General features: G+C 42.3%; 1 protein-coding gene across 1 annotated transcript in view; it reads right to left on the bottom strand.

The window, feature by feature from the left end:
• The window catches only part of sema4f (sema domain, immunoglobulin domain (Ig), transmembrane domain (TM) and short cytoplasmic domain, (semaphorin) 4F), a 45,474-nt gene that overhangs the window by 7,598 nt on the left and 22,249 nt on the right, over positions 1-15,627 (bottom strand). The window contains exons 2-3 of the mRNA XM_035148911.2: positions 1,017-1,162; positions 267-326 (exon numbers count right to left, since the gene is read on the bottom strand). Of these exons, the coding sequence (XP_035004802.2) occupies positions 267-326; positions 1,017-1,162 (206 nt within the window). The remainder of the gene's footprint in view (positions 1-266; positions 327-1,016; positions 1,163-15,627) is intronic.

Here is a 15,627-nt window from a genome sequence, read left to right as displayed (position 1 = left end):
CCAAAGCGGAAACACAATCATAAATGTTGCAAAGGCAACCCGGGGTCAAACAACCCTGTCCTGCAGGGACTGAACATACAGTAAATGTAATAGTTGTTGTGCTTTCCAGGATTTTCCTGGAAGCTTCCATTCAGCATTATTACAATAGGATTATTTGAAGAGACAGCTACTGTAAATACTGTGAGTCACTGTAAAGCTCTCTATGCCACGAACAAGCATTAAGTGTGTGTTGGCTGCAGCTTTGCTGTGACAAGTACAACGCTCACCTCCGTCTTTCCTTTTCCCACACAAGATCTCCTCTTGTCCTCCGGCACATCCCACGTAATCTGGATCAAAGAAAAGAAAAGAGAATTGGATCAGCTATGGTCGCTTCAGCTAACTCATTACAACACTTGCCCAGATCCCTGACATATTAGTCAGAAGTCCTTTTTAATGGAACAAAACATCGTTCATTTGATTACACCAGTACTTTTCAGAGTGTTACATGTGAAATCGTCTCCTGTGAAAAAGGTCTTATAGATTCAGATAAATCAATTCCGGATCGTCACCTAGAGAGTCCGCAGCTCTGCCAACACAAGACAAGTCCTTCATATTTGGCCCAGGACACATTTGTGAATCACACAGCAAAAAGAATGTGGCTTCATGTATCTCAGACCCCCTCCCAATGTGATGATTCAGGATGCATTGGGGTATGTTCAGACGTGTACTTAGCACAGACCACTCAGGACGGATCGAAAGGGAAACCATAAATTAACAAACTCATAAGGAGGCAATTGAGACAAAAATCATTCAAAAGTCCAGCGATATTTCGAGCTTTTTCAACTCTGTTTGTATTAAAAGTGGCACCACCTGATGCCTGAAGCTCCAGGTGTTCCAGAATTCCACTGTGTAGTCAAATAGTTCCAGTTAAGGGAACAAATATGACAGTATTATGAATTGCTGTTGGTAATTATGACGGAAGCTGGTCATTTCTATCTCCCCCTCATAAAAAACAAACACAAACATTGTCCTCATACTTTGCGTGGTGGTTTGTCCAGTTGATTGGTGTCCACAGACAATATGGCGTCCCTGGCCCCCAGAAACAACAGGCCCGACGAGCGGTCCAGTAGGAAGGTGCTGAAGTTGGTCACGCCTCCAAACTTCGTTGGATCCAGAATGATGTCTGTGGAGCAGAAAAAGGGGAGATGGAGGGTGTCAATCACAGGATGCAACATGGATTCTATAACATGCACTCGCAGAGAGCTTGGATGGAGCTGAAGATCAGTCAGAAAATAACAAGGACAATAATAAGGATAAAACTGTTTACTGCATGTGAGAGCAAATGGTTGACAGGATAAGATAAATCAAACACCACATTCCCAGCAGGAGGTTTAAAGAGATAAAGTGATGAGAGTCGGAGGGATGACAGTAACCCTTGTTTCACCCTGCCCTCTCATACAATCACAGCTACAGATTAACTCCTTTAATCCCTCGATCAATCTCTTTAGCATTTTTTTTTCCAGTTGACTTTTTTCATTCTCTTCCTTTTCTTCACAATCAAGCCCTCAACCAACACAGAATGATTCTCCAGTTATTCTGAAATGTCCTCCCACATTTTAAATACCACCCTACATATGAATTCAGAGTCAAGTTTACCGCTGAGTAGAAATACAATAAGATAAATTATGCACAATCATGATTTATAATAAATGATTCATTATAAGACATCTCCACTGTATTTGTCTCTTCCATTTTATAACTATCACATGAACCAAATCCCAGAAGTGTCTGTGTTGTATTGTGTCTGCTCCCTCCGTCATTCTCCCCCCCCCTCTCTGTCCGTCTGCCGTCATCCACATCAGGACAAAACATATGATGTGTGTTTATATATATATATATGTGTGTTCATGTCCCAGCTGCTGTGAAGAAAGAACACAGCTGTGGACTCAACACAGGCAAACTGTGTGTGTGTGTGTGTGTGTGTGTGTGTGTGTGTGTGTGTGTGTGTGTGTGTGTGTGTGTAGGATTTGGCATTTTCTACATATCTGTTCTTTACTGATAGAAGTCTTTGTTCGGAGACACAACAGAAATTTCACAGAGACAGTGAAAGGGGAACCGGTGAGTCGCACTTCACCCATCAAACACACATTCACACAGTCTAAGCCTCAACAATTGATGAATTCATAAGGGGGATAGATTAAATTGAACTAATGTTAATGTTAATTTAACCAACGAGAGAGAAACAATAATGCACAATCAATTGTTCGAGCAGTCGGCGACAATTTTGCAGCTTATAACCCAAATGCTTCTTCGTCTAACAGGCGACAGCAGAACAGAAAGAAGCAGGAGTTTCGTGGACAGCAACAAGATGAAAACACATATTCATGTAAACAGCATCTTTGTATTTGCCTTGAAGATCATTTCTAAAAGGAAGATAATTAATTACCATTAGAATGAAAGATTCCAACCAGTTTGATCATCCTCTGTTCCTGTTACAGAGGAGGAGGGGACTCAAAGTAAAAAACAAGGATGATCTGATAAATGGCACAGACATGGCGCGGACATGGTTTTCCACTTAGAGCCTGTCCGTGCTGTTCTGTGAAATGTTTTTTTTTTTCTAAAGAGCCGCTGACATCTGCCTGTAACTGAATCACAGACAGTTTCTCTACCTCCCCCCCAGCCTCCACCCAGACTCCCCTCATCCAGTCAGTCTGCGTCTGTTTGCCGTAACATTTCGCATGAATGTCATTTCTCATTCAATAAGAAGCCATCTGCTCAGCTAAAAGCCTCCAGGCGGCCAGATAGCAAGGGGGCTCTGATTTGCTCGCAGAGGGTGTGCACTTCCTGAAAATCTGCCTACTGTGGTGGACGGACACACGCACATACACACACATTTTTCTGTCTCCAAACACATTAAAGCTGCTGATATCATCTGTGAAGTGTCTTCATGTTGCCCTAGATTAGAAGTTATTGTCACTCATTTTCATTTTTTTACTTCACAACCTCAAGCTAATGAAATAAACACTTTCCTCCCCAATCTGTCAATCAAAGCAGGCTTCAAAAGAGGGTAGAGGAGAAGAGACGAGAGGCAATAAAACCCATCAGAGGCTTTTCCTTTCTCTCTTCTTCTTCTTTTCATACTTTTGTCACTTCCCTTCATCTGCTCTGTCATCCATCCGTCCTTTCATCACCCCCGCAGCCTCACATCACTTCTTCCAACTGACTTTACAGCCTGTTTCCCGCTCGCTGGACTGACACACACACACACGGCAAATCAAACGTAAGCGTTGCTGACACAGGCCAAAGGCAAGGTCTGCAGAGATGTCCTTATAAACTGCACTCTGCCGCCTGTGTAGGACACGACAACACACACACACACACACGGACACACACACACGGACACCACCTGCTGTCCACCCTAATGTAGAGAGATGGTTCCTAGAGCTACACCATCTGCCCTCCTCACACAGTCGCACACACACCTCTGTAACCCCCCACACACACACACACAACCAAACACACTCCTGATTCATGGCTCAGAAAAAAATAGAGCACGCAATGTCTTCTTAGATTTTCCATCTCCTTTTACAAATTTTCCTTTACTGAGTAGGACTTTATAAATAAATCTGAGTTGGCATGTGTCACTAGGGAGTAGAAGATGCTCTGCAGGTCGTGTCATTGCCTCCTCATTGACAGCAGGAGCCTGCATCTCACTACGTATCAAATATCACCACCTGCTTGTGTGTCTCTGCGTGCCCGTTCAGTGTGTATGTGTGATGTGTGGATGTGCGGTGTCGACAGTATTAAAAGGAGACATGTTGCCACAAAGAACAGCAGCAAGACTTTTATGTATATAACTTTTAAAAATACATGCACTGTTCTTTAGAATTAAGCAGAGATGATGGTACCATAGCACAATTAGCTGGCAAATACCATCCACTGTGTAGCTGCTGCCTGGATTACTCTTGTGTATTTTGAATGACAGTCAAATTAATTCTTTGTTGACCTACGTCAATTGATTATTTGGCCACATGGGGGCAGCACAACAAGTTGTAATCCCAACAATAATAAATTATTGCCTTATAAAATGGCAAAGATATTAGCAAACATTTACCTATTTACTCATATTGGCAGCTACAGAGAAGCATTTCATTTGTTTATTCATCTGATAGGAACAGTCCTCATTAATATGACAAAGTACTGTTAATGAGCCAGAGTTAGCTGTGCAAGTTCATTTTCATTTGTTGTCTCCATAACAAAGCCATAATTAAAACACTATACCCGATAAAAACAAGCAAATAACCCGTGATCAGAATACATTATAACAACACAAAGCCACAGATGCGCATGTAAACTAAATCACATAAGATAAAGTGGAATAATTACACATAATCACAAATTTGGTTGGCTTTAAACCACATCTTAAGTTAGTATTTAATCTAGCAATTTCTTGTCCATCTAATGTTTACTCTCCTTTCGCTCTGCTTCGCTGTTATACAGACTCCTCTGGAAAATACAGTATTCGCCTCTTTAGCAGTTTAATGCTCCACTGGCTTCACCACAGTCGCAAACTTTGTCTGTCTGCTCTGAGTCATATGCACTTGGTTCATCAGGGCTTTTCCCACTGAAAGCAGCCGCCTGTTGCGTCTAGAAACAAAGCTGACGAGAGTGGCGAGAATGCAGTAAAGTCGCGGACCAGAAAAGCCAGAGTCCCTGCAGCGTCGCTCATCACTGTTCGTACAACTCCTGTCACATTGCACACAGCAATTAGATCAATTATTAATATAAAATGTTGATTAGAGCAGCTTTAAATTGAAATGTTGAGTGTTTATGTGTGAAAGGAGAGTAGGTTTAGAGAAAATGCAGGATTTAAGGAAATACGGGATTATGCTTTCATAATGATTCAGATTATGTGTCTGGAAAACCTGGTGACCTCAGACATGTTGAAATAAAGATCACACCTCGGGTATATTTAAAAAAAATAATACCCAACTGGTGTGAGTATAAATGAATAAGTAGTCCTAAAATACAAAATCCTCTCCCCTGCCATGAATCATTCATCCATTATACATTAAACATGACTGAGAGGCAGCCAGGGAGGGAGACCAGCAGAGTGTGTGTGTGTGTGTGTGTGTGTGTGTGTGTGTGTGTGTGTGTGTGTGTGTGTGTGTGTGTGTGTGTGTGTGTGTGTGTGTGTGTGTGTGTGTGTGTGTGTGTGTGTGTGTGTGCGCGTGTGTGTGTGGTATGTCCATTAAGGGTTTAATAAACTGGATTTTGCTCTGGGCGACCAACCCCCTCTCTGGCTGCAGGGCATTGTGGGTTTGGACCAACCAGGAAGTGATAAATTATACACCTCACTCCTTCTTCTGTCAATCAAAACTGACGGGATGAGGAGAGAAGACGAGCCACACACATGCTCCTGCCCCCACACACACACACACACACACTTGCACCCCCACGGTGAGGCAGGACACAGCTGCATCATCCATGCTCTTTGCAGAAACACACATTTATAGCCGTATCATTCAATCAATGCCATTTTCCAGCTGCTGTTTCCTCTAAATTGTTCGGCAGCAGTTATTGGCAGACGTACTCCACAGGTTAAAGGAATAAACCAGCTTTTAGCAGATTGTCCCATCAGACAGCGTGGCCATTATCCAGCTCCTGCGCTCCACGCTGACACTTCAGCTTTCAACTTTACAAAACTGAAATGTGTTGTTTTTTTAAATTAGAATAATAATAGTGGAGGCTGATATTTTTTGGACACATTTGCAGTTGACAATGATGAATTCCAGTCATGTGAGGACTGCAGGAGACAGCACGTATAGGATACAGTATAACGCACACTGTAAGATCAGAGATTCAGTTTTCTTCTAGACAGTAGACGGAGCAGCAGTGGAGCATAAAATTTAAATTAGCAACACATTTTACATGAAAGCAGCAGAGTCACAGCTCGATTCCAAACAATAAGCTCACAAATAATGTGACAAACACAGCATAAAGAACAACTAGGTCACTCCTAACTCACAAGTGTACAGGTAAACACATCAGAGAGACCTTGTAGCAAGGTCCCTCTAACAGCCTATAGTTTTTCTTTTTATTTCAATATATCAGAGCCACAGTGAAGCTCTGTCTGTGTGACTGCAAATTTCACCTCAGCAGTTGTAACGGTTTGTAAAGAGTCTTTTATGGCAGCTTTAATAAAATATAAAACCAATGTAACCCCTGAAATGAGCATCTCAATGAAAAAACAGAAAATATCAGAAGATAGTGTCAGTGTGGGAATGAGCCGATTTCACACAGTACTGAGAAACCACATGATTTTTTTTAGGACCTTTAGAGGAGAATTAAAGACTTATGGTTGTGATTAAGAGCAGTGAAGGTGGCTTTAAATTGATGTTGTTAAAGTGCAAACGTTTTAGGACCTCACAGAGCACGTGCAGAGATGACGGGTAGGTTTTATTTTATGTAAAAATCGAACGGCAGTGGCATCATAAATAATTATTAAAGACCCCATTTATACATATTTAAGATATTAAAAACATTGCTTGAAATAATAATTTGCACCAAACTAATTTTTTCATAAAAGTTTAGCTTCTTCATTGAAAGTGCCCTAAAATTGAATCCCTCATTCAGAGTCTGTTATTATCCTTATATATCAAAAGTTTAACTACCGGACTTAAGTTGTCACTGACTTCTCTGAAAGGTTCATTGTTAGCGTACACTGAGAACTCTGGATCAAACTTGTTTTAGTTGAATATTGGACCACGATTGGCTGAATACAAAACATTAAACTGCTTCTTTTTTCTTCTTTTAAAAAAAAACAAAACTTAGATGCTAGTTTATTTAACAGACCATGGCTCTTATTCTTCAAGTCTGAAATACTGCAACAACTGGCTGCAACCTACTGATAAAGTACATTTACAAAAGTAGATTATGTTCTTGCAATAGAGTATGGCCTCTTATCCACTGCTATAAAATCCCTTGTGGCATTTGTTGTTATGTGGATACCTGACCCGGTCAGACTGGGTTCAGAGAGAGAAGTTCCAGCTGGGTTTGGTCATGTTGGCTGTAATTGAGTAAAACATCCGTCCCGGGCTGGGACACGAATATTTTCCATACAAATATATGTTACACCCCTACTGTTAGAGAATAAGCTCAAACATTCATGTGAAGGAACAAAAAGAAGAAGTCATTTCTGAGTGCAGGCGGGCTTTACGCATAAATAAAGCCATTAGTTACAACTCATAAAGCCTGTAAGGACATTTTGTCAGAGGGAGAGGCCGTCCTCCTCTCAAACCAGAGGTGAAGACATCAAAACACCAAATGACCCTGACACACAGTGTTGGCCTCTCCTTTAAGGTTCTGCTTCACTGGGAGCACCAACTCACACACAAAGTTAAAGTCCTGAGGGAAGACGGGGATTATCAGGCATCAAGAACAAAGGTTGATAAAGAAGGAGCGGATGAGACTGGAGGAGATGCAGGAGGAGGGAAATATACAAGCACAGAGTGAAAGGATAGAGGGGAGAAGGGAGGAGGAGGAGGTCCAAGGTTGCAGTGGCTGATTGCCCACTTCTTCACTTAATGCTCTGCTGCTCTTCATCTTCTACTGCCTCTTTATTATTCCGTGTCTCCTCTTGCGGGTGTGTTTATTTTTGGACGAATTTAGCCAATTAAATGATGATACCGAAAAACAAATTCCTTTGTGTGAACCCACATAGCTATACCTTAAATTCTCTCGTTCCCCTCTCCCAGTTTCCAGACTCCCACTACCCCCCCCTCTCTCTCTGGCTCTGGGTGATAAGCAGTAGCACTACTAATCAGGCTTGCCCTAAATTCGCCCATGCCCTGCAGGATTATCATGTGCAAGAGTGTGAGTGTGTGTGTGTTTAGAAGCTGGGTGCCTGGAGCATTCACCAGCCCTTACACAGGAGGTGTGTGTACATAGAGCCCATTGTGTGTGTGTGTGTGTGTGTGTGTGTGTGTGTGTGTGTGTGTGTGTGTGTGTGTGTGTGTGTGTGTGTGTGTGTGTGTGTGTGTGTGTGAGAGAGAAAGAGTTTCTGTATGAATGAGTCATTGAGTCAACACGACCTGTTATTTTTATCTTACTGTACTGTACTGCTGGGCACAATAAACCCAGTTGCATAATATCCTACACAATCATGTATTTTTAATATAAATGAATATCAGGTCTTTCGGGTGTTTCTTGTATGCTGGAACATGAAGGACGGATGGATGTACAATAACTAAAGTCATATCATCGACTGTGTATAAAGATGGTCGACACGTCTCCACTTCCTCCTACTATCCAGAAATGACGCCAAAGTATCCTGGATAAGAAAGCCGCCATCTTGCATATTTGGAGCCAGAGTCTGGCCCGCTGATACACAGGCCCAACCAATCATGAGTTAGTCTCGGCTGTCAATCATGACATTTAACCCTGCTTCAACAAAAGACTGAAACTTAACTTACTGGAAACATGAAAACCTGAACATGCATCCGTGTGATAAGAACGAATCACAGAAATGAATGAAAATCATCTCTGAGAAAAATTTGCTTTGTGTAATTTGACTTTTTAATTTACATAATATTAGAAAAATCTACCTCTATAATTTAGTCCATGTCCCCTCCACCTACATAATTAAGGACCTATACTGCAGCCAGCTTCCAGGTCGAGACGCTTTGGATTTACTTTTAAGGAGCTGTCATTTCGTCCATCTTCATATAAAGTCAATGAATCATGTATGTTAAGTACATCCACACAGTGTTGACCTTTGAACGCCAGATACTATCGATTCAATTAATATGTGGTTAAAGAAGTTTGATAAAAGGCTAAAATCATATAATTCTTATTAATTTCTTATATTAAAATGAAGGAAAGAAAGTTTTAGCACAATAAAACTAACACTAAATCTGTTTGGAAACCTATATATATATACATATACATACACAGTAGTACAGTCACAAATTTCACACAAAGACACACAGTCACACCGACATGCTCACCTGACTCCGTGTTTAGGTTCTGGCTGCTTCACTGAGACTAAACAGTGAGAGAATCTGAGTCTCTGAGCAGGAGCAGCCACAACATCTGTCACACTAGGACATCTGTTCTGAACGTTTGTCTTTCTATTTTGTCTTGTTATCTCTAAAATTGAGGCAAAATATGGCCCAACAGCCTTAGAATGGACATGATTTATGAGCGGTCCAACCAAAGTGTAATTTATTGTACAGGCCTAAAGAGCAAAACTCTGAACTTTTTGTTTTTTTCTCTGATCCCTTTAATTATCTTTCATTTTTTACTTTTTACACGTTGAACTTTTCTCACTGTTGTGGCCTCAAGCTTTGCACATACAAGATGTATTTCTGCATACTTCCTGTATTCTGGTGAAAACAGTTTTGGTAATAAAGTAATGCTTGAATGGATGACCACAGATAAAACACTCATATCATTGGTGCAAGTGCAAGCTATCGCTGTCAGCTCCAGGGCTGCCCTGCTACAGCTGAGCCTGACATTTGACCTCCCTGTGGAGGGATAAAGAGAAAAGAGAATCTCCCCACAGGGATCTCTCACGCAGGAAGTATTCAAAGTGCTGAGAGATTAAGAGGGCGTGCTCGAACAACAGACGTCAGAGCTTTTAATGAGCTCCATCAAACTAAATTTTACAGTATTGGAGAGAGTTTTTATCTTGTATAATCACCAGATTGTGTTACGTTTTCACTTGTGTAATATTGTTGCTACAGATGGGTACAGAGTTGACAGCAGGGGATGGAAAGAAACGGAGACAAATGCATAGAAACAGCATGAGAGAGGGGTAACTGGGAAAAACCCACATGATGTGAGATTAACCCAGTTGTGCTGACACCACAGGAACAGAAACAGAAATCCATACCCTCACACACACATGCTTTTCACCTTATGTGATTCACGGCTGTCTGCTGTGGGCCAGTGCACACTGTGGCACAGGATACAGGCTGGTTTACCACAGTTTCATACGAGGTTGTGAGCATGTATGGAGAAAAGGTATCCGCTGCACAGAAGACCACACAGAGAACCCACACATTTCTCATTAAAGCAGCACAAACCGCACAGCTCTATACAGCTAACACACGCTGTTCCCTCATGCAACAGCTGGTCAGTGTCACATGCGTGTCACTGACAACCTCTGCGGTCACAGGCCAAAGGTCAGAGTTTACATGCTGCTCCAGATCAATAGGAGCAACATGCATCAACATGCACAAAGTCATGCTGTGGTTCTGTGTTCAATCCAACTATCTTATGAGTCCTGTGACTGACTGGTAAAACGATGACGAAGAAGGTTACTGAATGTGTGTGTGTGTGGGTGTGTGTGTGTGTGTGTCACCTGCCCTGACTGGCCTCCACTGTGGACACAATGGTTTAATAATTAACAAAAGCCAATTTCCTGTCTGTTGCTGACAATGACAGTGTTGAGGCAGCCACACAGATGTTTTACTCCCACTCGCAATCTGACATTTTCACTTCCTGTTGCACTTTTACACACACAGACACAGACACATACACATAGGTCATCATAAGAAATGACAAAGGAGACAAAATACTAAAATGCAGGACAAAAAAAAAGGAGTGAATGAATTAAATTTGGGAATTTGGCCTGAGAGCAAGTTTTAGCAGAAAGCTAGCAGCTTGTCCATTAGTGGAGCAGATATTAATAGAGGCTAATAAGGAGGGGAGATGGAGAAAATCAATAATAGATACATCAATTAGCTGCCTGCTGGCCTAGATGGCAGAGAGGAAAGGAGAAGGGAGGAGATCTAAACAACAATCCATCATTGTCTCTCCTTTTCTGTCTTTTCTTCTGACGTTCAACCTCTTCCACCCTCCTCGCTCCACTTCTGTCCTACTCTTGATGTCATCCTTTGTGCCTTGAGGCAGGAAGCAGAGGTCAAAGGTCATGTCATTGATAGTAATTTGAGTGTGTCTCAGACAGCAGAAAAGAGGAAAGGAGTGGGGTTCGCAGGTCTCAAGGGCAAGTGGGAAGAGTTCAACATCAGGACTGGTGATGGATGGCTAAACTTTTAGGATAAGTTAGTTGTTGATCTTAATAAACAGAGAGTGGGAAGGAAGGAAAACATGGAACGATTTAAAAGAAAAGGAAAAAAAAACATTGGTCCTGCACGTGTGTCATGAAAGAAGCCAAAAAGGTCTACCTCCCATCTGGTTATAAAATGTCTTCCATTCACAAAGCCAGCTGGGGAGGCCACAGACACACACATACACAACCCTGTAATCACACAAACGCACAGCTACATGCTTTCATGAACGTCTGCCACCATTTGTTTCCATCCATTTCACATCATCTAGAAACTCAGCCTTATTACCATCCAAGAACAGTAATCAACCACCAGGTAAAGTACATCAATACTGAGGCTGGACTCACATGATCTGTTGCATTGTAGCCTCCATTAACACCCATTAGTGCTCATGATGTCGGGGCTGGGTCGCTTCTCAACAACAGAATAAAGCAACCAGTGTATTGAACTGAGTTTGGCCACTGACGTAAATAACAGATCAAAGCTTTCAACATTTAACCACTGGCAGCTGACGAGTCGAGAAGGGATGTGTGTTTGTGAGGAGGGTGTGTGTGTATTGTTTTAAATAGTCTTGGACGTTGCAGTCCAATGCCCACGTTGAATCAACGGTTTGTGATGTCTCTATATGTCATGACATTTATATACATTGAAAAAGTAAACACCCTCTAATCAAAGGTGGGCAGCCTCCGCCCACCAGCGACCGTTCATGAGCGACAATGTGGAAAGCTGCACTCATTTTCAAATCTCTTCTGAAACTTAACCCCTAAGCCACCGTATTGTCTACCATTCAGAGACGTCCCCCATCCTCTCCTGCCACTCCATGTCCTCATGAGTCTGCAGACACGGCTGCTTCAGCCCTGGCTGTTTCACACACACACACACACACACACACACTTTAGTAACAGACATTGTGTATGAAGAGGGCTTTACTCTGAGACCAAGGCCACTTTTGCCAGAAGTTCAAACGGATTGTTATGACCATGATTTGGCCTTTGATTTTGAGCTGGCTCTATTTCATACACCATTTCTGTCTCAAAAGTGTGTGTGCTGCTAGTGGAGTTGTCGCTCAGAGCTAGACAAGCTAATGGATATGTCGTACACGTGTGCATGTGTTTTTACGATGTCTGTGTGTGAATTTCCAGGGAGACGCACTTCAGACAAAATTTAGTGGTAAAGTTAAACTATAAAGCCTCCATTACTGCCTTCTGAACAAGTGCCTGAGTCAGTGTTTTAGTCTGAATGACATAATTGAGGCTGAACAACCCTCAAAAGTCTATTAACACTATATAATATTTCTTCTTATTATCCAGCAGATCATGTAAATCTTTCTCATTTCTCACTCGGTGCTCCTCATATAGATCCAGGAGCCTCTTCTGGCACTTTGTGTCCCAGGAAAGCTCACCCCAAGTGGGGATGGAAGCTCTCAGCGCCTCCCTCCTCACCCTCCTCACCCTGGTTCTCCTGCTCCTCTTCAGTTTCATTCATTGTACAGAACAATGAACGCACTGTCAGTGAGACACAAGTGACTCTCACGTTACCAAAATAAAAGTCTCCTCCTGCACCACACAGTTCGAGCTCAGCCTCACGAATGCCCCGTCGCAGCTAAAATCATACAAGCACACACCTCAACCCGAGGCAGTCAGTATATTTACATTAAAGGTTCCACTCCAGCAGTTCTCACCAGACACTGACACAAACATGACACCCTCTTTGACCTGTGACCCCTCTCTTCACGCAGTCTGATCCTTTCACACACTTCCAGCGCCACATGAGCTGATAACACTTTGGAGGCAGGAGTGTGTGTGTGTGTGTAGTTGAGGAGGGATGATTCTCTTGCAGCTGCAGAAACCGGTCTTACCTAACAACATGATGAAAACATGGAGAAATTCTCAAACATAGCAGAAGGAAAAACAGAAAGAGAATGAGAGGAGGAGGGGGGAGAGATACAGAGATGCTTCCTGAAATGAAAACAACATTTCAAACCTTCCTCTTCACTTTCGTCTTTTTCCACTTCTATCTTTTCCCCTGCCATCCCTCTTTCCCTCCATACTTGGCGGCTTTATCAAGGTCAGCTGGATCACAGTCTGTTTTGATGCACCTTCAAATTGCATTTGTTAGTAGCTCACTACCTCCCTCTGCATGTGTTTGTGGGTGTGTGTGTGTGCAGATTACTTTTGGAAGCTATTTAGCATAAAACCAAATTACAGAAAAGGAACCCCATGGGGTGGAGAGGGGTGGGGTGGAGGGTGAGAGGGAATGAGAGGAAGAGAGGCACTGGGGAATCAGAATAAATAAAGGTTTGAGGAGAGTGAAAGGAAAGGGAGCGATAACGTGAAGAGGGAGAGAAAGAGCGAGAGAGAAAGAGCGGGAGAGGCAGGCATTCATTTTGGAGATGCAGAGAGTTGAGAGTCAACGTAGTGATAACAAAACTACCAAACCACTGGAAAAGAATTTTAATTGTTCCAGAATTTATTTTTTTGGTACCGATATGAAAGGCATACTGCAAAGTGTATATGGGTCTATTGAGACCATTTAAACTATCATTACGTGCTTCCATTATTTCAGGTATCATTTGGGATAAAATGCTGTCATTGATAAATGTGGTACATCAATGTTTAATACTTTAAAGTAGATAGATAGTAAATCATTGAAATGCTAGGTACAGTTATTTGTAAATCACTATTCAAAGATAGTGCTACATTATTGGTGCATCATCGATTAACATGCTAATTTTAACAATTTTTTCAATATAATACTGATATTACTATCGTAATTCAGCATCGTAGAACAAGCCAAGGCCATTTTCTCCCTCTTATTGGCAGAGCTGCGGTGGTTCAGTGGGTGTGTGTGTGTGTGTGTGTGTGTGTGTGTGTGTGTCTAAGGTGATATATGGCAGTAAAGGTTGACGGGTTAAGTGCTCTGCTCATGTGAAATGGGTGCCAAGGGTCCCTGTGTGTCTGCAGAGCTGATAGCTTTATCTGTCCCGCAGGCAACTCTCAGCATCAGGAGCCCAAACCGAAAGAGCAGATGGAGCCGTGTACACACCGGCCATCACTGCTGCAGCCACCAGTCTAATTTATCTGGACAAGTTGACTTTACACACTAAAATCCTGTCTCAGAAAATAAGGATGCTACAGGAAACCAATGTTTAGTAATGAAATGTAAATGCTCAGCTGTAAGTATCTTGTGTAGCCTGGATGAATAATGAGTTTGCATTCCCAAGATGTCAGCTTTCCAGGAAACAGTCACTGCCTGCAAGTCATCTGGACATCCTGTGCTCTTTAGGATTGCTTTCTATGTTGGTTTTTCAGGAGCCCAAATGTTAAAAATCTTTGACCTGTGACAGGTAAATCATCCTCTACAGCAAAAAATAAAATCACATATTAAAAACTCATCAGCCCAGAGACATTTGGAGATTTAAGATATCCATGAGAGACAGAGAGAGAAAAGCTAAATAAAACATGCTTTCATGTCGAAGAAGAAAACAGACGTTGCATGAGAATCACTTGGTGTACGCTACGTGAAGATATGAATCTCTGACCCCTCATCTTTGTCTGCCCTTGGGTTTGTTGATTGAGTTGAATGACTTATGAGCCACACCTCTTGCACACACACACACGTACGCGCGCACACACACACACGCACACACGCACACACACACACACACACACACACACACACACACACACACACACACACACGAACAAAACATTGAGGGTGTGTGTCTGTGTGCGTGATTATTGTCACAAACAATAGATCAGCAGAGTCACACGGGATGAACGCCCTCGAATTGCGTAAATCGCACACTGTGTGGTTCACTTATTCACTATCTGCTGCGTTCAAAGGAATCAGTGCTGCGATAGACCTGGAGCGTCAGTGTGTGATGTGGTCTGAACTCAGATCAGGTGCCTCCCTCACGCCTCTGAAAGCTTCAGACATCACATTTAAGTCTAGACCTCAACACCCACTAACAATGACAGCAGTGAGGCCCTCTAGCCTCTAAATAGAGAATGAACTGTATTTACTTAGTGCTTTTCAAGTCTAGGTATTGAAGACTCAAACTACTTTAGGCTTCAAGCCACATTCACCCATTCACACACACAGCTTTCAGGGGGTAATTTAGGGTTCAGACACTTTGGCAGGCGGAATAGAGGAGTCTGGGATCAAACCTCTAAACTTCTGCAAAGTGGACCATCCGCTTCACCTCTACAGCCGCCCACGAAACACCTGCATCTACCTGAACATGTTTTCTTGATAAAACTGCTTCAGTCTACAAAACCATCAAAACAAATGTTTTAGCACTGCATCAGAAATAAACTCCGTCCATATCAACATACCTCCAAGTGCTTATCACATGACCATTTATGCATGCCTCAGCACCGCGAGGGATAAAGGAAGTGAACGCGGGCATCGCCATCATCATTTCTGCTCATCCAGACTAAAACGCAACCACAGAAATGTCAAACTAAAACGTCAGCAGCAGCGTTTCCAAACGTCTGACTTTTGAGGGGCTTGAAAACCACGGTGTTGATTTTCACCTGGTGTAAATGTAGCAAAAGTTATTTGTTTACGA

Source organism: Hippoglossus stenolepis, chromosome 23, assembly GCF_022539355.2.
Source record: "Hippoglossus stenolepis isolate QCI-W04-F060 chromosome 23, HSTE1.2, whole genome shotgun sequence".
In the NCBI taxonomy this organism is placed as follows: Eukaryota; Metazoa; Chordata; class Actinopteri; order Pleuronectiformes; family Pleuronectidae; genus Hippoglossus; species Hippoglossus stenolepis.
The sequence above is the reverse complement of the archived record's forward strand: the minus strand, read 5'-3'. Positions and strand labels throughout refer to the sequence as shown.